Consider the following 26414-nt stretch of genomic DNA (forward strand, 5'->3'; position numbering starts at 1 on the left):
CCCTCCCTCCGTCCTCAGGCTGGAGAAGTCTCCTCCTCACCCTTACCCTTCTGCCTGCTCTTCCTCCCACGGAAACCAAGGGGAAAGTGGTAAAAAAATATCTTCAGCGACTCCTGCCTCCGGACCACGGCCTCTCTCAGCTGCTGGGTTCTCCTTCCCTGCTTTTTTTCTTCGATCCAGCTCAATGGTAATCTGAACCAAGCAAAATGAGGCTGCGAGACTTTCTATTCACTTTGCTGCTCCCGGCCGGCTTCCTGGGGGGGGGCTTGTGGGCCCAGCGCCCAGAAATCACCCGGGTCGCAAATGCAGAAGGTAAGCCTGGGTTGCTTCCCAGGGTGTTTTTCCTTCCTGGGATCAGCAGAGAAGTCTGGCTGCTGTTTCCCTCCCGGGCGGATGCCTCCGCTGCCGCACGCAGCCTTAGCTTTGTCGGGACGTTTCGGGGAAGAGTTGTGTTTGCCGAGGAGAGTGATGTAGAATTAGAGAGGCTCTGTAAGACGTACCCATTTTTAATGCTTTGTTTTGGCTCTTTCTCCTTGGCTCTGTCTTGTCAGGTGTTACCAGTAGCACTGGGATGCAGTATGGGGGGATAACAGCTGATACCAGTTTAGCTTTCTGAAAGATTTTGATTTTGGCACTGGCTGTTAAGGTGCCTTTGTTCTCCTCTGCAATGATATTTGTGCCCGGGTGTGTCAGAAAATCATTAATTTTTCATTGTGTTAATTGTTATCATGTCTTAGTTTTATTTTTTTAAGTGATTGCTGCAGCTGCATGTTATTTTATATAATAACTAGCATTGGTCTTGCAAAGATAGTCTTCTAATTTAAATGGAAAAAAAAGTATAGGAAGCTGTTAAATGCCACAAACTGACGTTTTCTAAATATGTGCTCGATCCAGCTTACCCTTAATGCCAAAACAGAAATGAGCAAACTCCCACATGCTTGTGCTTGTGTGTCTCGCCTGGGGTTAGGATGTGACAGCGGTCCCCTTAGTGCAGACCCTGGGAGCCTGCTAGGAGGGGAGCTGGGCTGCAGACAGGCGGGTGGGCGGCACGGGGAGCCCGGGCTGGGGAGGCGATGTGGCAGGGCCGCTGCCGACTCCTGCCTCTCCGCTTCTTCCCAGACTGCCCCGTGGACCTGTTCTTCGTCCTGGACACCTCGGAGAGTGTCGCCCTGAGGGTGAAGCCCTTCGGGGACCTGGTTGCCCAAGTGAAAGATTTCACCAACCGGTTCATTGATAAGCTGACAAACAGGTACATCTTCCAGGGTTCTGTCCAGGCTGCGTTAGGGATGGAGCCTGGTGCCAGGTGGGATGCTGAGATTGCCCTGCATGCCTGTCAAAGGAGGCAGAGGAAGAAAGGAGGGATACCAGGGAGGGGGGTGGGAGCATCTCCTCCCTCTCCTAGTCCATGGCTGACCCGTTTCTGCTCCGTCCCCTCTGAGGGCAGCAGCACGCCTCTAGTAGGGCTGCCTGCACCCGCCCTCGAGAAAGCAAGGGCTTCCTGGAGCAGCAAACATGGCACCCCAGCCTCACCACCTCCGGCTGCCCGGGGGGTTGTTCTGTAATGCCGAAGCGATGCTGATCCCCATACCACCAGCTGCTCAGGCCCAAGAAAACCCAGGTGCTTGGGTGGCAGCAGGGCACCTCTGATGTTAAACCCAGCACTCATGGGCACCCTGCAGAGCAAACCCTCCCTTGCAACTGGCATCCCCCAGGATACCCTGCAGCATTGAACCTAGCTTTGGGGGCCCCTGCGGAGTGCCTTTTATCCATGCCACTGCCCAGTCCTTTATCTGCCTCCTCCTCACCCACACTTGCAGCCACCAACCCAGGTCTGATGCTGGCTTTCACCCAGGGATGCCCAGGAGCACCAAAGCTCCCAGATCCCCTAGGGGCATGATGCGGGGAAGGACTGCAGGCAAAGGCCATGGCTTGCCTGCTGGCAGGAGATCCAGGGATGCACGGGAGTACCACAGGTCCTGGAGCCACGTGGATCCTGGTCCTTGGGACAGTGGGAGATGTGTGCTGGTGCCCAGAGGGGCACCGTGGGGATGTCCCAGTGCTACATGAGCTGGAGGGACAAGGTTCCTGTCTCAAGACAGGTGGGAGGGGGTTAGCAGCTTGCCTACCCATTGCCCAGGCAGGAGAGCTACCTTACAAGGCATTGAGTGACCAGGAGCCTCATGCCTGAGAACAATCTGCCAGGCCTCCATCAATGCAGCATGAGTCTCTCCTGAGCAAGGCTCTGGGCTTTGTCCAGAGCCCTTGCTGCATGCAGACAGACAGATGGACCTTCTGAGCCCACCCCAAACACCTGTATGCTCACTCTGCCACTCTCTACCTGCTCTGGCTCTGTAAGCTACCACCGTGCATGCCACGCTGCCAGGCACCCACAGTGTGCGTGGCATGGTCAGCACGGGTGATGGTGAGGCAACTGGCAGTGGTGGGGTGGAGGGGACAGCAGTGGGCAATGCTCAGATGGCTTTGGGAATGGTTCTGATGGGCAGAGAGAAGATGAGCCTGGGGAAGTGAGGGAGCTGTGCAACCCCATCCCTTTGGGATTGGCCCCGGCATGCTGAAAAGACCCTTTTTGGGGCACTGACCAAAGCACAAGTAGTTGTGATGCCTCTGTCCCAGGGAGTCACAGGTGCAGGCTGTGTCAGTGCACAGGACAGGGCTTCAACACACACACTCATCCATCTCTGAGTCAGAGCATCCTTCAGAGGGAGACATCCCTCTGATTTTAACACATCCAGCAGTGGAAAACTCACTGCAGTTCTGCGTGGGGTGTTTCGGTGGTTACCTGCCTTGCACACATGCACCTGGCTGTCTGGCTCAGCATTTCCTGCTCTGCTCCAGCCGCTGCAGCCTGGTACCTCTTCAGGAAGCCTCTGCCAAACTGTCTGACCCTTGCGGATGCCCATCAACTGTGCCCCTTTGGCATTCCACCTGCTGAACAAACTGCCCTGCTCCCATGGCTGGGCTTTGCATGTGAAGCATGCCCCAGCCTTGCAAGAAAGCAGGAAGCCCTTGCAAAGCCCTGCAACGTTTGGCAAAGGATTTGCATTTTTGCATGGCAGGCCAGTGCAAGTGAAGTGGAGGTGGTGGCAGAGTGTGGACGAAGGTGCTGAGAGCACGTGTCCTCGTGTGTCTGTGCAGGTACTACCGCTGCGACCGCAACCTGGTGTGGAACGCTGGGGCACTGCACTACAGCGATGAGGTCGTGCTCATCAAGAGCCTCACCCCGATGCCCAGCGGCCGGAATGAGCTGAAGAACCGTGTCTCGGACGTGAACTACATCGGGAAGGGTACCTACACTGACTGTGCCATAAAGCGGGGCATTGAGGAGCTGCTCATCAGGTAAGACAGTGGGGCCAGGGTGGGTGGAGGGGGTGATGCTGGTGGTATGGCTGTGGTGGATGAAGGTTGGGAGCTTCTGGATTAGGAGGTCCCTGTGCATTGTGCAGAGCTGTCCCCAGGGTGGGAGAGAAGGTCACCCGGGCATGAAATAGGTATGGAAGTGGCAGGTTGCTAAGTGCTCCAGCTTTATTGGGATGAGGCATGCCCTGACCAAAGGCTGGAGCACTGCCCGGGTAAGTGTCCAGAGGTGCCCACACCACTTCTCTCCAGCTAAATCTGTTAAATCCTTGCAACATTAAATCCTGTGTTTAAACCCTTGCAGTGGCTCCCATCACAAGGAGAATAAATACCTGATTGTGGTGACCGATGGACACCCCTTGGAAGGGTACAAGGAGCCCTGCGGAGGCCTGGACGATGCTGCCAATGAAGCCAAACATTTGGGGATCAAAGTGTTCTCTGTCGCCATCTCCCCCAACCACCTGGTAGGGACCATGCAGCAGGGATGTTCCCTGCAGGGGGTCCTGAGTGGGACCATGGGACCTCCAGCACGGCGAAGAAGGCTCTGAGTGCCCCTCAGAGCCCCTCCCTGGAGGGAGGATGTAGGTCCCCAGGGTGGTCTCTGGGGATGGGTCCTGCACCGGTGCCCACAGGTCTCACTCTGCCCTCCCCACCCCCCAACCCTAGGACCAGCGGCTCAACATCATCGCCACAGATCATGCCTACCGCCGCAACTTCACTGCCACCAGCCTGAAGCCAACCCGGGAGCTTGACGTGGAGGAAACCATCAACACCATCATCGACATGATTGTGAGTGCAGCCTGCCCCCTCCGCAGCCCACCCCCTCCCCAGGCTCACCCGTCCCTCTCAACGCCCTTCTCTTTGCCTTCTTATCTTGCAGAAAGTTAACACGGAGCAATCGGTGAGTGTCCCCTGGAGCCCCACTCCCTCCCGATCCTGTGCCTGAGCCCTCCCCTGTGGGTCACCCCCAGCCAAGCAGGGGCTCAGTGCCACAGCCCTGACCTGTAGGCAACCCCTGCCTGGCCCCTGCCAGCCTGGGGAGCTCCTCCCGAGCAGGGTGCAGCCTGGCGCTGGTGCTGCCCACTGCCTCTAATGCTGTTTTCTCCTTCTTTATGGGCAGTGCTGCTCCTTCGAGTGCCAGGTGAGTTGCGCTTTTGAGACCCCCTTCTCTCACATCCCCATGGCCCCAGGCTCTGCCTCAGTCACTGGTCTAACCCAGACCTCTCTCCCACAGCCTCCCCGAGGGCCCCCCGGACCTCCCGGCGACCCAGGCAATGAGGTGAGGGACTGGCCATGCTGTGGGACCAGGGTGGTGGAACAGACTCACTGGGGATGCTCAGAGACCAGTGGGGCACAGGTCCTTGGCACCCCACTGCTGCCGCATGGAGAGGTGGATGAGGACCCACACCATGCTCCCGTGCAGCCAGCATCATCTGCTTCCCCCATCCATGGAGCATTGCTGCTACCATCTTCCCAGCCCTCCTTTCAACAGGGTGTCATTCTGTTCCTGGGGATGATGAGCTAACTTTATTTCTGTTCCTGGGGATGATGAGCTAACTTTATTTCTGTTCCTGGGGATGATGAGCTAACTTTATTTCTGTCCTGTATTGCAGGGAGAAAGAGGCAAGCCCGGTCTTCCTGGCCAGAAGGGAGAGGCTGGAGAGCCAGTAAGTAAAGGACCATCCCTGGTGACTCTGCACAGGGGCTATTTTTTGGCCACTTCTGGCCAGACCTCTCAGGCGCATCCTCACCAGCCCTTGCCCCTGCATCACCCTATTTCCATGGGGTACTCAGTGTGGTCGCAGCCAGCTGTCCCCCTCTGCAGCCACCCTGCCGAGCAGTGGCTCCTGGCGGGCAGTGGGGTCGCCCCCTCCTCTGTTGCTACAAGGCTTCCTTGTTCCTCACCCAAAATAGCCATTCCTCCTGGAGGACACATCTCTGACTCATGTGTGCCACCCCAGGGGTGGATTCTGGGCTCCCTCCTGTGTCCTCTGACATGACAAGCACCGTAGTGTTACAGGGAAACCTTTGGTAAATAAGAAACTAATAGCATGAGGAAACTATTTCCATTCTCCTCCCCTTTTTTTACTAGGTACATTTATTTTTGGGAGATGTATTTCTCCCACACACGTGAGTGTGCAGTTACTCAGCTTGTGCATTCCCAATTTGGAAACCCTATGTCATGCACACACAGATTTTTTTCTTCCCAAGGGTTTTCTGCCCTTCCCTTTCATCCCAGATGATACATCCTCAAGCATCCAGTTTCCCCCACCCCCAGGAAGGGCTGGAGGTGGTGGAGGTGAAGGCAGGTCCCCTCTGCCCTCCACAACGATCCTGTACTCCCAGACTGGGCAAACAAGGAGTGGAGTTATGGGAGAGCCTCCTGTGGGAGGATACGGCAGCTGGGGCCCAAGAGCCTGGGCAGAAACTGCCCCACGGCACCCCATGATGGTGACATCTGCCTCCGTAACACCATGTTTCTGTACTCTAGGGCAGGCCAGGGGACATGGGACCTGTTGGCTACCAAGGAATGAAGGTATGTGGGGCTGCAGGGTCACGGGCATGCTTCCTAGATGGGCCACAGGCTTTGTGCTGCAAGTGTTTTCATTTTCCCATTTTTCTCTCTCCTTTCATCTCCAGGGTGACAAAGGAAGTCGAGGAGAAAAGGTGAGGACAGCAAGGACGTGATGGGAGGGGGATGGCGTCTCTGTCCCCCCCTGCTTGGTAGCCTGGGCTGCCCCTGCAGCTGCACAGTGTTGGGGTCTGGTACATGCCCATGTCCACTCATCCGTCCCTCCTGCCGGCACTGACTGTGCCAGGACTGGGGATCTGATGGGAGCAGCCCATTTGCAGCTGATGCAGTCTTGGGGACCAGGCAAGCACTGTGCAGTGGGAACAGCCAGGCGGAACAGGAGAGACCAGCAGTGTGCAAGGGCACAGTGAATGCCTTCACCCTCAGACTGAGTTAACATGGGGACCACAGCATGGTGGGGGGATGGATCTGCTCTGCACAGGGGCCTAACACCTTTCTCCTTCCCTTTGCAGGGCTCAAGAGGAGCCAAAGGAGCCAAGGTCAGCCTCTGCTTTTGCACCATTTATTCTTTCTGATTGATGCCTGGGGGCAGAAGGGTCTTTGGAAATCACTTCTTCATGGTCCCTATTCTCTGTTTCAGGGTGAGAAGGGCAGGCGTGGAATTGATGGCATTGATGGCATGAAGGTAAATCTCTGTTCCAGAGCACTTTGCTTAGTCTGAGGACCCTGGCTTTTGCCCCTCCAAAACCACTGTGGGGTCTGGGAACAAAGCCAGTGTCCCACATGGGGCAGTGGGGTTCCCTCCCTGCAGGGCTGTCCACCTGCCGGCCAGGGACAGGTCTGGCATGTACCTTTCGGAGCTCTAGGATGATAGATGGGGTCTTTCCATGGGCACTGCTCATGGAAACCCCTGCTTTGTCTGTCTGACAGGGTGAAGCTGGATACCCCGGGTTACCTGGCTGCAAAGGCTCACCCGGATTTGATGTATGTACCCTGTGGATGCTCCTTGTGTGCTAATCAACCAATGCAGTAGGTCTGCCGTGGTGGTGCATGGAAACAGGGAGCCCCCCAAGAAGGGGACCTGTAGGGGAGGGAGTTGCCGTACTTTGAAATATGCCTCTAGACATGCAATGCTTATCCCAGGCATGGCACCTTGGGAGCATCCCCGGGGCAGTCTGCCTTGTCCTTGTCTGGAAGCTGTCCCCCATTGCATAGGGCTGCCTGGGAAGCTGTGCGCTGGGGGAGCATTTGGCTGGAGGCTGTTCAGCACAGAGAACTCGGCAAAGAAGAGCCCAGTGCCACATAGGCAAGCCCAGGATTAATCAATTTCAGCCTGCTGTGACCAGCCACCTAGAAAATGTTGGAGATTTTGGAGGGCTCTGGGAAACATTATTCTGACATTGCATTTCTCCAGTTTCCATGCTTTTTTCCCTGCTCCCAGGATGAGACATCTATGGCAGCACCAGTATCACTGTGGTCCAGCCACAGCAGTCCAACAACCACCTTTTCTGCCATTTTCCTCCGAGCTGCAGAAGCACGCTCAGTTTTGCAGTGTTTCAGCAATGCGGCCACAGAGTTGCTTGCATGGCTCCATGGTGCAAGAGTACCATGCCATCCCTGTGTCCCTCCTGTCCATCTCGCTGGGGAGCTGCGGGCCAGGCTGCTGGGATGCTCAGTCCATGCCCAATTTCCCACAGATAGTGATGCTGTCTTGGTTTTCAGTGATGCTGCCTTTATTTTCAACAGGGAGCTCAAGGCCCACCTGGACCGAAGGGAGATCCCGGTGCTTACGGGCCCAAGGGAGGAAAGGTAAATAACTCTGCCCAGCCTCATGTGGAAGGAGGGGTGCTGGGACCCCACTCCTGCAAGAGGGAGAAGTGGCAATTGACCCATCACTGGCCTCCTTGCACCACTTGGGGGCAAGCCTATGCTAGAGGATGCTGTCTGTCACCCACAGTAAGATCTGGCTGATATGACTCCCAGTGTGCCCAAGGTTAGCGGGTGCCCACAAGCCTGGCACAAGCATCCCTGAGATATTGGGGGTCTGCTGTGAAAAAGTGGCTCACACTGGGCAGGTGGAGTGGGGGAGGATCTGCTGGGTATGGGGAGCTCCATGGAAAGAGACCACAGCCCAGAAAGAGACTCGAGGTGCACCAGGGCTCCAGACGGCCTTTGCACTGTGGAAGCTGAAATCCACCACTGGGTGCTGGATGTAATCTTGACAGTGCCTTGTGTCCTTGTGAAGGGGGAACCTGGGGACGATGGAAAACCTGGCCGGCAGGGGATTCCTGGCAGCCCTGGAGAGAAGGTGGGTGAAGTGCCCATGTGTGAGTGTCCTCTGCCCTCTGTGAGAGGGAGAGGTCCCCTGCGCCAGCCTTGGCTTCAAAGCCGAGCTTGTCCAAGGCTCTGCAAGTGTGCAGGGCTTTGCTCCGAAACCTGCTGACTTGTCTCGTTTGCACCTCTGTGGCTTGCTCACCCAGGGCGCACCTGGAAACCAGGGTGAGCCTGGACCGGCAGGAGAGATGGGTGATGAGGTGAGTCCTCTGCCTGTGCCCATGATGTTGCCCGTGCATGCTTGGCGGCCATCCCCACCGCCTGACCACCCCTGTTGTTTCTCCGCAGGGTGCTCCAGGCCCAGATGGTCCTGCTGGAGAACGGGTAAGTGAGGGCACCGCACTGGTGGGGCACGGGCAGGGGCTGGTACCCATGCAGAAAAGGAGGAGGAGGACGGCTAGGGGTGAGTCTGCTCAGAGGTGGGCAATGAGGGAGGGCTTTGCTGCTGCTGGGAGCAGGTCCTGATTTTGTGTTCCCACCATCTCCTTGCAGGGCAGCAATGGAGAAAGAGGCCCCCCAGGCTCGCCAGGTGACCGCGGGCCAAGAGGAGAGCCGGTAACTGCATCCATGGGTTGGCTTTCAGCGTCTGCTTGCAAACAGGGTCATGCTTGGCAGCCAGGGGCTGGAAATAGGTGCCCAGTGGCTAATTTCACCAGTCTGTGGGCCAGCAGGCAAGCTCAGTGCCTTTACCTGCTAGCCCAGGTAGGGCCTGCTGCTGTCCCCCAGCAATCATCCCTTTATGCTAGCAGCTAATCACCGAACAGCCAAAACCCAGAGGAGACCATGCCCAGCAAGCCAAGAGCAGGCAGAGATGGGTCAGCCCCTGCCTCACAGCTGCGAAACCAGCTGGTGGAGAGCAAAGAGGCAAGGTGTCCTCCTGCAGGTGCTTGGGGGCTGCATGGGGTACCAGTGGCTCAGGAAGGAGGGCACAGGTGCCATTAGTGGCAGGGCAGCATGTGCGGGTGTGGACAGGAGGGGGAACACCCTTCCCTCCCCTTTCTGGTGGGAGTCACTAGGAAAGTATTTTTCCTGCTTGCCGGGGGTGAGTCACTGAGTGTGAGCATGGAAGGGACAGGCAGGAGCCCTCGGCAGGCCAGGACAAACATGTGGCTAGAGGCAGAGATGCCACGCACGCCAAGGAGGGACGAGGGTGCTGCTGCTCAGGGTGGGGGTGGGGGGAGCTGGGGCGTCCAGCAGCAGCATCTCAGCGGGTGGCCAGCTGTGTCCCGGCACTGCTGGGCGGCCATCACCACACTTCCCTTGTCCCTGCAGCAAGGACAGCCAGTACCCACCACCAGCTTGGAGCAGGGGACAGAGGTCCACCCTGGGGAGGGGGCAGCTCTGGCAGGGGGCTGCTGGCAGCCTCCTCCTCCCTGTTTACGGCTCGGGGAGTGGCAGCACTGCCGCACGTGGTGTGCGGGGCAGATGTGCGCAGGAGATGAAGGCATGCCAGTGTCCTGGAGTTAAATTGTTCAGCAGACGATGGGCTGCTTCCTTCCAAGTTTTAGTCCAAGCACAAGGCTGCGTAACCTCGCCAGAAACGTCTCCACCAGCACTCGGGGCCCTTTGGAAGTTGTGTTTTATATTTACTGTTTGGCTTGGGCATCTGGAAGCTTCTAGCTTGCAAACAACAGCTTTAGGACACCAAGCTTTCAGTCGCTTTCCTCAAAGTTTTGTCAGGTGTGACTTACAGGAAGGTTCTGAAAGCCTTCCTTCCCCACAGGCTGGGAGCTGCCTGGCCTCATGTCCCAGGGCTGCAGGCAGAGCAGCACCTTGTGCAAAGATACTTGTCTTGCAGCACTTGGTGCTGGCTGATCTCAGGGGTGGCTTGGCTGTGAGGTGCAAAGTTCTGTGCTTAGCTGTCATGCAGCCCTGTAAGAGGTAATGCTCCACCTCGCAGTGGGGAAAGCTTTGTTCTGAATTTCCAGGAACCTGCAGCAAGCCCTTGGGCTGCAGGGACGGGTAGCCATGCCTCCTGATTCTCCTCTTGCCTCCCTGGCTTGCTCGCTCGCTCCTGGCTGTGTGTCTAGGTGGGGAAGGGGCCCCGGAGCCAGCTCGGGTCTGGCAGACACACTGTCCTGTTGGGACGCAGCTCTGCTGGACTGGTGGAAGGCTGTCCCTTTCCACATTGGTTAAGTGAAAGTGGAACTGAGATGGGTCCAGCCCTTGGGCATTTCCTATTGGACTTTTTGCGGTGCAAGAACACCCAGACTCAGGTTTTCCAGGCTCTCCTGGGCTGTCAGTTCTCTGCAAATAGCCCTAACACATCTCAGGGTACTGAGTGTTAGCAAAGGAGAGGGGAGAGCATCAGCAGTGAGAGGTGAGGACATCCCTCCCCAGCCACCGTCTCATTCCCTTGGAAATCCCCTTAGCTCCACAGGGACATCAGCCTGGAGGAAGAGGGGGTAGAGGAAGGAAGCTGCTAGCCTGGAGTCTCTGCCCAGGCATGGGGAGAGCAGCTCCTCTCCATGTAGACTGCCCAAGGCAGGAGCTGCTCTAGAAAAGCAGCCATGGTTGCAGAGTGTGGCTGGGAAAAGCCACTACATGGTTTTGGGGCCAGGGCCGGGTCTGTGTATCTGCAGAAGCCTTGCAAGATCTCTCCAGGCATTTGCTTTTCTGGCACAGAATGGGCTGAAACATGTCACCCAGAGGCAAGCATTCCCATCCTTCAGAAGGTCTTCCTCTTAGGGCTATCTTCTTGGCTTCAAGGTGGCCATGCCAGCCCATCTTTCTCTCTCCATACCTCTGGCAGTTTCCTACCCAGCTCCCGAATCTGCCTCAAAAACCTCCCTGTTTGGATGACTGCATTTCTATCCAGCATGTACTAACAGTGTTGCATCACTGCTACCCACTGCACGCAGGGCCCTTTGCACCCTACAACTGTCCCTCTTTGAGTTTCTCATGCCCTCTGTGTGCATTTTCAGGGAGAGCCTGGACCACCTGGTGACCAAGGGCGGGAAGGACCCCTCGGACCACCTGGCGACCAGGTAAGGGCTTGGATTAACCTTCTGGATCCCAGGTGGAAGTGGTTTGGGCAGCGAGGAGAGTGGAGTAAGGGGCTTAATTGCTGCTACAGCATCCTGGGACAAGTTTTCAGCACCTTCCAGGCCAGGTAGCAAAGCTGGTGAAGAGGGGCAGGGGTTTCTAGGAGAACCCAGTAGATGAACAGGGCTAAAAAAATGGAGATTGGCTGCTGGGCTATGGACAGAGCAACCTCCACACCATTTCCCAATCCCATGGAAACAGATGTCAACATGTCTGACAGATTTGGAAACTGGCAAGTGCAAGCCGCAGCAACGCACAAAATGTTCAGGCCTGGGGCCAGACTGTGCTCACCTCGGACAAGGGAATCAATGAGACATCTTGTGTCAGTGAGGATAGCCTGACGGGGCCCCAGCAGTGTCCCTGACACCCTTGGCATCTGCAGAGACAGTCTGTCCCAAAGCCAGCGTTCCTCAAGTCTGCTTGCAGCAAGGTCTGGCCCTCCTGCTCTGGGGTCTGCTTGTCCTTATGTGCTTCAAGGAACAGATCTAGAATCCATGGGCTTTCTGGAGAGCAGAGCTGGCTCCCACCAGCCTGAGGAAGGCTTCTGTCCCCTGTACAACTGAAGGTTCTTTCTTCCCAAAGACATACCCAGCTCCCAGTTGATAACTCTGGGTCTGGAGGTGTTGCTGGGTTAATCCTCCATGGCAATAGCACTGATTGCAATGGCCAATAAGGTCTTTGCACCTTAGCAAGTATGCTTTGACATCACCCTTTGACAGAGCTCTGTGGGACAACTCCCCTCCTACCCATACCATCAGAGTTTTGATGGAGCCCAAGATACAGGGAAGTATTGAGATAAATGTAACATTCCCACACTGGTGGAGCAGGACTTCCACAAGGGGTGAAGCATGGAGACCAGCGTGCAGATAAAGATGAGACAGCTTTTGAACTCCTGTTATGGTCAACCAAGTGTTGAAGAGCCCTGAAGGAGATCTGGAGTGCAGGACAGCCATGAAGGGGCCCACTGTTGTGTTCACTTTATCCCCAGCATGGGTGACCCCCACGGCAGACTTACACCACACCACAACCTGGGGAGAGGGCATGCTTGTGCCAGGGTTGTGCTTGCCTGGAGATGGGCTTCCCTCGAGCCTATCTCATGTTAGTGAAGAGCACCAGATTCACACAGGAGGATTGTCCAGATCCTACTGTCTGTAGCTGAGCTGAGCTCCTGCCACAACCAAAGAGCATCAGGCAGCATCCAGCTTGTTGGGCACTGCCGTGGTGAGAGGTATCATTTTGGGAGGTGGCCCTGGTAGGAAGGCAGCTCTTTGGATGTGTGCGTGTAATGGACTGGTGCTGCAGGCTGACACCAGTGAAGGAGGAAGGACTGGAGCTGCTCTCTGTGTGGTAGAGACTCATTCTGGTTTCAAGGCAGGAGAAGGACTGCACAGAAGCAGACACAGTTAAGGTGGAGATTTGATGGAAGCCTGGGAGCTTAAGCTGTACAAGCATGGTAGGGAGGCAGGCTGGGATAGATCCTGCCTCCAGACAGCCTTCACTGGTGGGGAGGAGGAGGAAGAGAAAGGAGAAAGAACGGTCTCCCTGATGTCACTGAGCCTGTGGGACACCAGTTTTCCTTCCCTAGCACCGAACTTGAGTCAAACCCTTGTCAGAGCAGGAAGCATTACAGAAGGAGCTCCAATGCCTCCCCAGACCAGAGACAGCCCCAGTGCCTCCACCACTCCAGGGAGATTTCAAAAGCAGTTGCAAAGCAAGGACGTTTTTTCCATAAGCTGAGGAAGAATGCTTTTGCTTGGCCAAATTAAAAATAAGTGCGTAATTGGGCTTGGGCAAGAGTAGGACTTTGGCAAACACAAGTGTTTTTCAAGCCATGTTATCTGCAAGCTCTGGCTGTTGGAGCATATTTCTCTTGGCAAGGGGAAAGGGCTCCTGCTAACCTGTGACTCCCTTTCATCCTCTTTCTGTCCAAGAGAAGCTAAGGGTCAGCACACTCTTTCCCTGATCCTTGTGGGCAGGTTTGTTGGTCCCTCTCTCTTCCTAGCCATGGTGCCCATCCCTCCTGTGGTTCTTGTTGCACCCAGAAAGGTAGCAGACAGGGAGCTGCTAAAGATTTCCTGACCCAAAAGCCTGCATCTTCATAAACTCCTCCAAGGCCATGAGGGAGTTGCGCTGTGTGCTACAGTGAGGACATGTACAGCCAGCATGAGCCAAGGGTGCTGTGGATCCAGCTTTGGCTGATGTGAATGATCATGAGTTCTCGTCCCTCCTTCCCAGCTTTCTCTCTTTTGGGCTTTTGTGTAGAAATAAGGTCACATGCCTTTGAGCAGTTTAATGCTCTGCACTGCACTGTGTAATTTTAAGTCCTCTGCACCCACACGTACACCTTTCCTTGGAAGAAGGGTGCATGAATGTTTGGCACCAGCTTCTCCCAGCCACTGTTGTGCGAAGAGGAGCAGAGATGACAGCTGGAGGGGATTTCAGCTTCCTCAGCTTTCAGGTGGTGAGAGAGCAGCTGCAAAGCTGGACTAGGCTGAGCCACCACACTGATGCAGCTCCCAAAAAGCTCAGAGGTGCTGCTGATGCACTGAAAACATGGAGGAAGCTCTTGGGCACACACCGCTGCGATGCTGAAGCCCAGGTACCATTGAGCAAGTGCTGCCTTCCACCTGCCAGGAGACTGCAGTCGTGTGGCTTGTCACAGGAAACATTTCAGAGGTTGGGAATCTTGAACTGACATGTCCACTGCCTGCAGCAGCAATGCTGGAGGGGCCAATTGCAAAGCCATCGCTCTCTCCCACCATGGCTTGATCTCTGCCTACCTCTGTCATCTCCATTGCCTGGGGGCTGGTTGCACACCCAGCTCCACGTGAGATGCTGCCTTGCTCAAGCATTTGGACCCATGGGCAACAGCATCATTACCCAATCGTTACTCACCATTGCTACTAACCTCCTGGCAAGTAAACCCCGCAAAGGGCTGTTGGCACCAAGCAGAAGGTGGAAGGGCTCCCTTGGACATCTGTTGGAGCTCTTGGAGTAAAAAAATGTCCTCCCACCTCCTCTTTTGTCTCCGCCTGTCTCTGGCCAGCCCTGCAGCTGATGGAGCGAGTGGCCGTTGCCCAGATGGGATGTGGCAGAGTGACAGCTTCGGTCTGTTCCAGCACACGCGGCCAGGGCTCTGCAGCCTCCTGAGGACAGAAACTCCCCGGAGCCATGAAAGGGCCTCCGCCAGCCCGGCTGCAACCCAGACGTGTCCGAGCCCCAAGCCGTGGGGAGGGCTTCTATGGAGGGAGGTCTGTGTCACCTTCAGGGGGACATGCTCCACCAAGGACCATTTCTGCCCCAGGGGCACCTCTGTCACAGCCACTGAGATGACGCTGTGCAACCCAGCTGTGCTTTGCTGCCTGAAAGCACCATCCCTGCCTCCTTGGTCCTCTTTCGCACCAGGTTCTCTGTTACTGGACTGAGGTGTGGAGGAGGGGGGTGGCTTTTAGGGCCTTGGAAGCTCTGCTCAGAAGCTGCTCCCTCCCACAGCCTGGCTGCCACTGAAAGCACATGGTGTTCAACCCATGCCTGCAGTGTCACACCTTGGCCCAGAAAGCTTCTTGCTTTGGCTCGTGCTCACCAGGAATCTGGCCAGGGCTGCCTCCGATGGGGTTTTGCAGAGAAAGCAAGGTGTAAGGAAGCATGGAGAGCTGCAGCCTGTGCAGGGGGCACGGAGGAGCCAAGCATAGCTCCTGAAGCATCTCCCCACCTGCGTTAACACCACCCCCACCCCCCATCAATAGGTCCTTTCTTGTGAGGCTGGCCGAGGCGGAGGTGACTCACTGGTGGGTGCGAGTCACGAGGCGGATGCCCCCCACCCACCACATCACGTCACGAGGCGGATGCCCCCCACCCACCACATCACGAAATGAAGGGACCTGCCCTTCAGGGCAGGAGCAGCACCAAGGGAAAATCCCTGTTGTGAAAGCTCTTTGTGTTTCCCTAGGGCGAGGCCGGACCCCCAGGACCCAAGGGCTACAGGGGAGATGACGGCCCCCGCGGCAATGAGGTCAGTGCTGCTTCATCACCGCACCTTCTGGGGGGAGGGAATGAAGGGAAGACTGGGAGATGCTGCCCGTTAGGGCTGTCCCCAAATCCCTCGGATCTTGGAAACCTGTTGTAGGTACAAACTCAGGTGCTAGCTTCCTGGCAGACACATCGAGGCATTTTTCGTGGGTCCTTAAGGCCGTGGTTGCCTTTTTCCCCACGTCCCAGAGGCCATTTTGTGGAGAGGGTATAGCCACACCACAAGCCACACAGCTTCCCATCACAGAAGCTGGGGGAGCTGCTCTCCAAGGGCAGCCACCTGAATCTGCCAGCGGATTTGATCCCCAGGGCAGGGAGCAAACTGAATCCCAAGCCCAGCTTTGGGCTTTGCATTGCTCTTGTATAAGCAAAACACCTTCCATGATGGGCTCGTGATGGTAGCTGGTTGCCTCAGAAGGCATCATCTTCCCAGATCAAGGGATGGTGTGTAATACTTGACTGCTTCTTCTGCTCCTTCCAGGGCCCAAAGGGGTTGCCTGGAGCACCTGGGCTGCCTGGAGACCCTGGCCTGATGGGAGAAAGGGTGAGTGGTATTTGTCTGGGGGGATTGCATGCCATGTGGAAAGGATGCACAATTGGCTGGTTCCACAGAGCATGATCCAACTTGGGAGAAAAGAAATTGCAGTCATACACAGCTGAGATGCTGGGAAAATTTGCAAGCAGCCTGCTTTTGAATATGCATCACATCTGCAGGCTCAAAGAGCCATGGTTTAGGATGTACTTTCCAGCAACAGAGACCTGATACTTCCCAGTCTGTTCCCAGCCTGTGACCATATCCCCAGTCTCCAAGTGGGACAGTGTCACTATCCTCTCAGTGGCTATGGAGGTCACACATAAGCAAGATGGCCTTTTAACTTGCCTGTACCTGTGCCCAACCCACCAGTTGCATATTTTTTGCACAGACATTTTGCTGTGGAGATAAACTGTCCAAAGAGGGCAGGATCCTGCTGCTGTGCTATCTAAGGGGTCTGCTTTTCATTGTCTCACATATTTCTCCCTTTCCAGGGGGAGGATGGCCCTCCTGGGAATGGCACAATTGGATTTCCAGGCGCTCCGGTAAGTTTTCTGTGCTGCTTTGAAAGACTAAGACCATTATTTCTGCTTGTCCGACCTAACAAGCTTCCTTTCCTTCATCCTCAGGGGCGGCCAGGAGACAGAGGTGACCCTGGCATTAATGTAAGTGTGCCGCTTCCTCATACACCAACATAAATTGCCCTGGCCGGTGGTTTGGCTCCTAGAGCCTCTCCATCAGCTGCATGGCAAAATGGGCTCCCTGAAGCAGCCTGCTCCTCCAAAGCTCTCTTTTTCTTCTGCCCACCTCTCCCTGCAGTGGGTGCTTCTGGAGGAAGTGTCCTGCCTTGATGCACTGGTAGTAACACCCAAGGGCATCAGCCTGGGCTGAGTGCTCTCTGATGCAACCCCAGAGCCAGAATTTGGGGTTGGGAGTGCCAGCCAGGGGGACATGGATGGTCCTATAGCAGTGAAAGCCGCCTAAGAAGCTCTCTTCCCCAACAGCACTGCAATTTGATGCTAGGGAGCCTATATGCTGCTCTTCACCCTCCTCCCAAGCCAGCTTTCACAAGGTCACTGCATGCCAGCACCAGCTTCACCACGCTAACAAAAGCATGCAAGAGTCTCTTCTGTACTATTTTTCAGGGAACAAAAGGCTACGTTGGTCCTAAAGGTGATGAAGGAGAAGCTGGAGACCCTGGCAATGATGTGAGTAATCTGTATAAAGCTGAGTCATCTTTCTCTGTGAACACAGTGCAGGAGCTTTGGGCTGGGCCTCTAACACTACCTTGCCTGTGGGTCAGAGCCCATCAGACTTTGTAAGTCTGCAAGCACCCTTTGCCGCTGAGCAGTGTCTGATGGCAAGGGGAGCCCTCCTCTCCAGATGTTCATTTTGTGTCCTACAGCTTATGGCTGGCAAACCTCCAGATCTGTTAGGTTGAGGTGGATATCATCTCTGCAAGGTTTTCTGTGCTTCTGGATAGCACCAATGGTTGCACCTGTGCTGCACCACTGTCCTGTGGAGGGAGATTTTCCCAGTGTCCATCCCGACCCTCCCAAGTCCTCACTCATTTGGTTGGGTACAGCAATCTCGGATAATATTTTTTGTGGTTAAGCAGGGCTCAGCAGACATCTGGAGAGGAAGGTGCTGCATCCTGACAGACACAGATTTGTAGATTTTGGTTTTGTTTTCATTCCAGAATCCAACCCCTGGCCCCAGGGGCATCAAAGGAGCGAAGGGCCACAGGGGACCTGAAGGCCGCCCAGTAAGTAAGGACCCTGGAAGGGTTTGCACTGATGAGCGCAGTGTGCCGGGCTGACAGAGCTCCCAACAGCAGGGCTTGACACACACTTGCCGTGCTTGGCCCTGCTCACAGCAGGAGCAAGGCAGTTTGAAAACCCGCTGCTGCAGCCTGGTACATCAGGTCTCTGAAATCACACTCATTCCAAATCAGGGCAGAAAATACAGGCACTTGTGCTTTTTCCATGAGCAAAGCATTCTCGTATGATCAGGTTCAGTAAGGGCAAGCAGCATTTTAGAGTGGCCATCCTGAACCTGAAAGCGTTTCAGTTCGTGTTGAGTCGCCACTTGCTTGTGTTGCCTTACATTGGCCTGGAGGCTACAGGAGAGGCATCTTCCAAGCAAATGGTATCCATCCATCCATCCATCCCCTGGGTGCTGTGGGAATAATGCCAAGCCATGTCACTCAAGGTATGTGTGCTCACTGCCTACAGCAAGAGCTTGCCTTCCCACCTCGGTGGGCATGGCACACGTGGAAGTGGGTCTTCTTCCCCCCACCCCTGTGCAGACCCAGAGCATCGTGTAAGCAAGCAGATGTAGTCGCTCAAAGACCAGTGCAGGGGCCAGCAACTGGGAAGCCAAGAGACTTTTCCAGACTCTGCATTGCTTAGCAAGGTATTGGCAGAATACACCGCAGATAGGACTGGCTGCTCTTGTAACTGCTTTCCGTACTTCTCTTTGACAGGGACCACCAGGACCCGTGGGACCTCCAGGACCAGATGTGAGTGAGACAAGAAGAGGGCACTGCTTGCTTGCTTGGTCTGTGCTTCCCCTGCCCCGCATGATGGCTCTTGGGAGAGGGTCACTGCTGGGGGAGCCTCGTGCTCCTGGGCTGGGTGGTGCCTGCCCCTCATTACTGTCCCAATGAGTCTCACTGGCCAGATTTCCTTCATGCCGATGCATCACCAGCCAGTCCCCTCTATAGTGCATCCCACTTGCGCATCACTCATTTCCAGATCAGGACCTGCTTTGAGGGCACAAAGCAGCAGCAGGGGTGGCGAGCAGCACCTGGGAGCCAGGAAGCTGCCTTCATTGTTATTCAAATGTTTCTTTACCTCTGTTCTCAGGAATGTGAAATCTTGGACATAATCATGAAGATGTGCTGTGAGTATCCCTGCACCACTCCTCCCACCCTGCTCAGCTCCTTGCTGAGCAGGAGATAGCTGCTTTTTCTCTGGCCACCAGCAAGCAAGACCATCCCCAGGCAGCATGCATATGGATGCCATGGGCATCGCTCCCCTTCCATGAGTCACAATTATGTCAGTGAGCTGGGGAAGAGGTGGGAGGTCCTCCCAGCAGCTGGGACAGCAACCAAAAAGAGACAAATCTTTTGCACGTTGCTGTCCCTTCTCTTGACCCAGGGACTTCCAGCTCGATCTCTAGAATAGGTCATGCAACTGTTGTTTCACTTGTGCATGCTGCAGACTGGTTTGCTGTGTCTGTGGCTCTGTACATACACAATTACCCTTCAGGGAAAATATGAGCAAAGTTGTGTAAAATCTTTGTGTGGACCATTCTACCTTTTTTTCTTAAATAGCAGGGCCTGACTTTCCCCCTCAGGGAAGAGAGATCTGTTCTGGGGTGTCCTGCCATGGGGAGCAGCAGTAGACAAATGTTGCAAATGGTTTCTGGCCCATGGCCAGTAATGAAGTGCTGGAAGGACACAGGGTACTTAGGGAACCAAGTTTGAGCTCCATACTCTGGTGATTTACTTAATCCCTCCAGGATTAGCTTTTATTTTTATTTAAATAAGAATGCATTAGCATGTGCAGAAACAGAGCTCTGCTGCATGCAGTGCTCCAGGTCAGGGCATCACAATCTGAAACAGGAGAGATCTGGATATTTCAAATGGGAGGGAAACCACCATGAGCTTGAATTGTCCAGACCAGGTGTCTCTGGATTTGCAGAAACACAAACCTGCAGTCTGCATTAGTGTGTGAAAAACCCTTGTGTCAAGCATTTTAACGTTCTCTCTTTCTCTCCCTTCTCCTCTAGCTTGCTGTGGTGAGTGTAACTTGGCAAAGTTGCTCTGCAAACATTTGCTACCCTTCTCCTTGCTTGCACCCCTCACTTTCCCTGCTCCTTGCCTTCTGCTATGGTGATGTGGAGAGAGCCTGGGAGGGAGGACCAAGCATGAGCAAGGCAGGGGAGGGCAGCAAGCTCTCTCCAGGGGTGCTGCGCGGATTCAGAGGCTACTGTGGCTGGGTCCTACAACTGGAAAACTGTTGTTGAGATGCCCTGTGCCAGCAAACTGCGGGCAGATTTTCTCCACCCTTTTTTCAATTGAAAGGGATGTCAGTTCAGGGCACGCTGTGGATCCAGCTCTGTCGTCCTCCTTACAAATTCTGTGCTGGTCTGCAGAGAAATGTGCAGGACTTTTTCCTCTGATGCTGTCCTGATGGGTTGGGTTTGCAGTCCAAAATCTTGAAGAGCCAAGGGCACAGGATGTCCTTCAGCCATGGGAAAGAGGCTAGAAAGCTGAGTCAGCCTCCTCCAGCCCACCAGTGTCACCTCTGTCCTCCTGGGCTGGATGAATGGAAGAAGTGAGAAAGCTTATGAGGAAATGGGTTTTGGAATAATTACTGGGTGGTTTAAGGGTACTCACAGCTTGGAAATGCTACTTCTCTTAAAGGGGTGCTGACCAAAATGCAAATGGAAAAATTAGTAAACTGACTCTCAAGTCTCCCATGCAGCTATTTTGCTGCTTTATTTTACACCGTGCTTTGTGGGTAGATAGGTCACAAGCACCCACCTAGTCAGGACTAACAGCAGACATCAGCTGCTTGCTTTGATATGCCTCCCTGCAAAACGTGCTGCTCTGAGCGAGCTGCTCAGATAGAAAACACAAGCCCCTCCACTCCTGTGCCCTGCTGCAGAGTGCACCTGTGGTCCCGTGGACCTCCTCTTCGTGTTGGACAGCTCAGAGAGCATTGGCCTGCAGAACTTCCAGATTGCCAAGGACTTCATCATCAAAGTCATCGACCGCCTGAGCAAGGACGAGCGTGTGAAGGTGAGATTTCCACTGAGTCCAGGGATACACTTGTGTGCACTCACTTATTTTTCACTGCAAGCAGAAAAATGGGGAGATGTCCTCACTCCAAAGAGCCTCCACAAGGCTTAGCTTCAAGTACGTAACTGGGGTGGGTCCTGATTCCTCCCAGATTCATAAAGTGATGGAGAAGTGAGAGCAGTTTGTTGTCCCAAAATAAAGACATTTCGCTCTTTCTGGGCAAAGGGACTCTGCCTGCTGTGGCTGTGAACTCTTCCTCCATGTCCCAGCACAGATGGCTCATAAAGCGTTCGCCTGATCAATCTATCAGCCTCTTCCTTGTCCTGATGAGCATTTCAGGTGGCCGGAGTAGATAACACATGAGGTGTGTTGCAACTTCCCCTAGCTCCCTGATGGCCAGCCCCCCAGGAACCCTTGCCTGTCCTCAGGCTTGGGTTTAGGTTACCAGTTAACCACACTACTGAAAAGGACCTTTGCAGCCCAAAACAGCAATATTGTCCCAGTAGTGAGTCTTTCAGTCTGAAGAGGGGCATAAGTGCTTACTCTCCTAACTCTTCCCTGGTAACCCGCTGTGTGTGGGAAATTTAGTTTACCTCTGTGATTTGGAAGGGATGTTTGGGATCCAGTCTTTCCTTAAGGTATAACCAGACACATCTGTAGCACATGGGCTGTAAAACCACAATGACCTGCCATTGGACACTTGTGTGAGCATGTGTGGGTCTCTTTGACTGACAAAGAGCTGGTAACAAGCAGAAAGGCTAGAGCTGGGCAGCAAAACCACTGTGCTGGAAGAAAAACAGAAGTTTTGAAAAAAAAGTTCTATTCCTAGCTGCCCACCATGGCCAATGTCTTGTGTTGAGACCACTGAGACAGGAAACCTTGATTTGGGTCTTGTTTCACTGACTAGCTCACCAAATTGGTCCCCATGTGCATCCACTCCTGTTGGGGCTCCTTCTGCCTGGAATAAGGCAGAGGAGAGGCAGCAGACCCTGCTGTGAAGGCGTTCAGTACAAACCACCAGCAGGATTTCCGAGCTCTCCAGGGCCCCCTGAGGTATCTGACCCTAACTGGCTTCTGTTTTTTTCCAACAGTTTGAAGCTGGGGAATCCCGTGTGGGCGTTGTGCAGTACAGCCATGACAACACGCAGGAGCTGGTGGCCATGGGGGATGCCAACATAGACAACATCGGGGCACTCAAACAGTGAGTCTGTGGGGTCTCAGTGCATCATGCAGAGAACTGACCCAGGGAAACCTACTCACCTTCCATCCTCCATCTGCAGGCCAGCAGCTTCTGCAGCTGCAAGGATGCTAAATGTTCTTTAGTGGAAAGTAACAGTTGGTGGCATGGTAGATGGTGCTGAGGCCAAGGAGCTTGCCAGTTTTCCACCCAAAGTCCCATGCAGGGATGTTGTCCTGTCTCGCAAGCATGTCAGAGATATGTGTTCCCAGGGGTTCCTTCAATATCCACGTGGCAGGGCTTGCAGGCTCACTGGTGTCTGTGCTTACAGGGCAGTCAAGAACCTGAAATGGATAGCTGGAGGCACCTACACTGGAGAAGCCCTGCAGTTCACCAAGGACAACCTGCTGCGGAGATTCACCTCCGACAAGCGCGTTGCCATCGTCATCACTGATGGACGCTCTGACACACTGCGGGATCCTACCCCGCTCAACTCTCTGTGCGATGTCACCCCGGTAAGGGCACAGGGGAAGCACCCTGCCTGCAGGGAACTGCCACACAGCAGCTGTGCATCAGAGTAGTGCAGGATCTCTGGGGGTCTCCATGTCTTTGCTGCCCAAGGCTAGGGCAGGGGGAACACGTGTCACTAGAAGCATTCTCACAAAATGACAGGCATTCAAGGTGATGAATGCATCCAGTGATGGACTCTAACTTCGCTGCAGGTGGTTTCCCTTGGGATAGGTGACATTTTCCGGAACCCTCCAAATCCAGATCACCTGAATGACATCGCCTGTTTAAGCAGACCAACCAGGCCAGGACTTTCCATTCAAAGGGACAACTATGCCGAGCTCCTGGATGACACCTTCTTGCAGAACATCACCTCGTACGTCTGCCAAGGTGGGTGAAAAGTTGTGGCTGGAGGCAATAGGGAAGATAGTGAGGAATGCCTCAGCCAAAGGGTGAGGGATGCAGGCTGCCCTCCCTTGCTTTCCCCAGTCATGCTCTTAAGCAGGCATTGAGGGAAGAGAATGGCTGGTGTTCAAGGTTCAGTTAAATAAGGGAGAAGGACATCTTGTGTCTCAGAACACTTTGCAGCTGGGTTCAGGTCCTCTCCTGCTGCAGGACGTGTCTGTCCACAGCATTTTTCAAGCACACACCTCTTTGCTTTCTAGTGCACATTTATAGCCTTTGCACAGCACTTTGCACAATGTGGCTGTGACCGAGGTGAGCGTTTGTCCCTTCTGTGGCTCTGTAGGAAGCTATAGGAGAAGTGGTTTTCCTGGGTGAGCTGATGACATTACTTTTTCTAATTTTCTTAACAGAGAAGAAATGTCCGGACTACACCTGCCCAAGTGAGTATTGATTCCTCATGCCACAGGAAGGGGTTGTGGGTGCTGTGGTGGGAGAAGTGGGACTTTTTATTTGTGGGAATGCATAGCTTGGACACCTCTCACAACAGGGAGGGTCCTGGACTGGAGAAGTGAGCAAGCCTTGTCAGACACTCACAGGGTTTCTCACACACATGCCAGCCCAAAGCACATGGGGGAAAAGCCTAGACAGTTGCTTTTGTTGCGCCTCAAACCTAGAGAGGAGGCTCGCCAGATTTTAGCCCTCACAGGGTTTAGCTGAGGTAGGTAATGAGATCAATTGCTATATGGTGGTGGGAGCACAAGGAAAATTCAGCACCATGGCAGGGATATTTGAGAAAGGTGCTTGAAAAGTGAATACCTGGAGGAATTTAGTGGGGTACACCTCCAAGTCAGAAGTGTGTATGATCCTCAGACTTATTATGGAAAGAAGCCAGCCTCAGGAGGTGAAGTGGTTCCCCAGATATGAAAGGACAGCACTGTATTTAAGCAACAAGAGTTACTAGACCATCTGAGCCAGATAAGTACATGGGAATGCAGCCTATCGTAAACCAAATAAAAGAAGGTACGAAAGGGTAAAGGGACAAGTCTAGGACAGCACTGGGGTAGGGGAAACCAAGCTAGCAAATACCCAGAGAGTGGGGATTTTCCAAGTCTGACAAGGCAGGAAGCCTGCAGGAAAGCCGGTGACTTCACTAGCTTTCCATGAAAGAGGCAGGAGGAGAAATGCAGCCTAATGAGCCCTGGGCTTTTCCCCTTGCAGTCAGCTTCAACGGGCTGGCAGACATCACGCTGCTGGTGGATAGCTCCACCAGCGTGGGGAGCAAGAACTTTGAGACCACCAAGAAGTTTGTAAAGCGGCTGGCGGAGCGGTTCCTGGAGGCTGGCAAACCTGCTGACGACTCCGTACGCATCTCAGTGGTCCAGTACAGTGGCAGGAACCAGCAGAAAGTGGAAGCTCAGTTCCAGTACAACTACACAGTCATCGCCAAAGCCATCGACAACATGGAGTTCATTAATGACGCCACAGACATCAACGCTGCTTTGCGGTACGTCACAGGGCTGTACCAGCGGTCCTCCCGTGCTGGGGCAAAGAAGAGGGTGCTGGTGTTTTCTGATGGCAACTCTCAAGGGATCACTGCAAGGGCCATTGAGAGGGCTGTGCAGGAAGCTCAGCAGGCTGGCATCGAGATCTATGTGCTGGCAGTGGGCAGCCAAGCCAACGAGCCCAACATCCGTGTCCTGGTCACCGGGAAAAGCGCAGATTACGATGTGGTCTACGGGGAGCGCCACCTCTTCCGTGTGCCTGACTATACCTCTCTGCTGCGTGGTGTCTTCTACCAAACTGTCTCCAGGAAGATAGCTGTTGACTGAGCATCTGGGTTTCTGCCAAGGCCATGCCTGCTTCTGTCTCGTCTAAAAATGAAAACCAACAAAACAAAACAAAAAAATTAACAGTATTCTTGACCAACCTGAAGAATTTGCGTCTATGCAGATAGCCATAGTGCCACAGCCTGGCTGTGCATAGTCCCCTTCCTTCTCCCCCTGCTTCATCATCTGCATCTCTACTCTGTTAGCCTCAAACTTTCCTCCCTGCCCATGACTGCCTCTCCCTTCCCACAGCAGGCAAACACAAGCACACCTAGCAATAAGCTGCCAGAACACCAATAGCAACCTCATCCCACTTTTTTTTTTTGGCAAGAAAGAATCACAATGAGGAATTTTGTACCACTAAGGACTAGCCTGGTCTCATAAGGCTGATTATTCTCTTTTCAGATACAGGGGTTTTTGTTCATTTGCTTCTTTCTTTCATACATCAGCTGAGCACTTGCCCAGCTCACAATGGTCCTAACCCAATGCTGTGCTTCAAGTGAAATGATCAACACTTCAGCAAGCTTTGAGAGGGGATCATTGTCATGGCTGGCAAGTCTGGTTCATATCTCAGATGCTTGCGGTGGGAGGGCTGGACTGCATTACCCAAGCTGAGTGGAAGCATCTCTGGCCTCCAGTGCCATGGGATGGGGCACTGACTTCCCAGGGCTGGGGTGGAGGTGCGTGGTGGATCATCCCTCAGTGCTGACACTCCCATTCAGGGCAGGGAGGCTGGGCACCGACCAAATAAAAGATGGACAGCAGCCATTGGGGAGGGGGGAAACCCTAGAAGAAGCTACGTAACTGCACTCCTTCACTAACTGATCTCATGGTCCTACAGTGAAACCAGGAACCTCATGAATAACCTGATGACTTGTGTTATAGTCCAAGCTCCATTCTGGAAAAATCTCTCTGAGCCCAGTTAGTGGGATTTATTTTATATATATATATATATATATATATATATATAATTTTTTTTTTTTTCCCCAAAAAAAGTGCCAAGCTGTCTAATTCCCAGTGAGCTCTCTGGGACTACTGGTTCTATAGGACCATCTAGGAGTTAGGCACCTGAGTTGCAGGGAAACCCACTAACTGTACTATATATTGTATTAGGGCCTCATCCACAGCCCAGCAAAGTCAAGGGAAAGGCTGCCATTATCTGCCAGGGTCTTTAACTCACACCCTACGGATATACTGACAAAGGTGCTATCACTATGTGTGTGATGCTGGCCCTTGGTGTTTACACAGTTGTTTCCAGGACCACGCTAAAGATGTGGTTTGGCTGGGCGAGATTTTGTTTCAGCGCTTCCATTGGTGCTCTTGCTATGAATTCATGCGCTTCTGAGAAAGCAACAGTGATTGCCAGGTATCGGCATACCAAACTCTTTACTTTGTATCCAAAACCCCATTGTATGAGTTAGTTTTAGTTTATACCTGTGTTTTACTAAAATTGTCCACTTCAGAAATTTGTCAAATAAATTGTTTTCCACAATCCTGTTGGAAGTTTGTCTGACTTGAATTTCAAGGGCTCTGAATGTTCAAAAAGTCACTCAGTAAAACAGAGGTTGCTGGGATCTGGGAGGACTTCCGCAGAACCTCTCCCATAAAACTGTAAGGGATAGAAGAAATCTATTGCTTTTGCATTGTAAATCTGGCAATTATTGAATGTCATGGATTTGAGAAATACTGTGAATTCTCTTCATCTATTAAACAGTGCATAAAAATTTTGTGAGAAGAGCACCGAGCTCTCAAAGGATGAGAAATGCTTACGCAGCTTCTGTTTGCCTTCTGGTTGCAAAAACAAAAAAAAAGCTACACGGGTAGGTACTGTTGTTTCCAGA

At 53.7% G+C, this 26414-nt stretch overlaps 1 protein-coding gene across 1 annotated transcript; it reads left to right on the plus strand.

Annotated features, from left to right (window-relative positions):
- Positions 1–26065, plus strand: COL6A1 (collagen type VI alpha 1 chain). Its single transcript, XM_069782235.1, has 35 exons — positions 1–312; positions 1120–1249; positions 3157–3357; positions 3680–3839; positions 4042–4164; positions 4256–4276; positions 4496–4516; positions 4610–4654; positions 4989–5042; positions 5867–5911; positions 6016–6042; positions 6421–6447; positions 6549–6593; positions 6839–6892; positions 7655–7717; positions 8154–8216; positions 8389–8442; positions 8531–8566; positions 8735–8797; positions 11167–11229; positions 15237–15299; positions 15798–15860; positions 16343–16393; positions 16478–16513; positions 16994–17056; positions 17548–17613; positions 18334–18369; positions 18716–18752; positions 19644–19652; positions 20525–20658; positions 21750–21859; positions 22167–22350; positions 22558–22732; positions 23158–23187; positions 23966–26065. The coding sequence occupies exons 1-35, from the start codon at positions 207–209 to the stop codon at positions 24574–24576; spliced, it is 3069 nt and encodes a 1022-aa protein (XP_069638336.1). The 5' UTR covers positions 1–206; the 3' UTR covers positions 24577–26065.
- Positions 26066–26414: the final 349 nt, after the last annotated feature.

This window comes from Haliaeetus albicilla, chromosome 4 (genome assembly GCF_947461875.1).
Source record: "Haliaeetus albicilla chromosome 4, bHalAlb1.1, whole genome shotgun sequence".
Taxonomy (NCBI): domain Eukaryota; kingdom Metazoa; phylum Chordata; class Aves; order Accipitriformes; family Accipitridae; genus Haliaeetus; species Haliaeetus albicilla.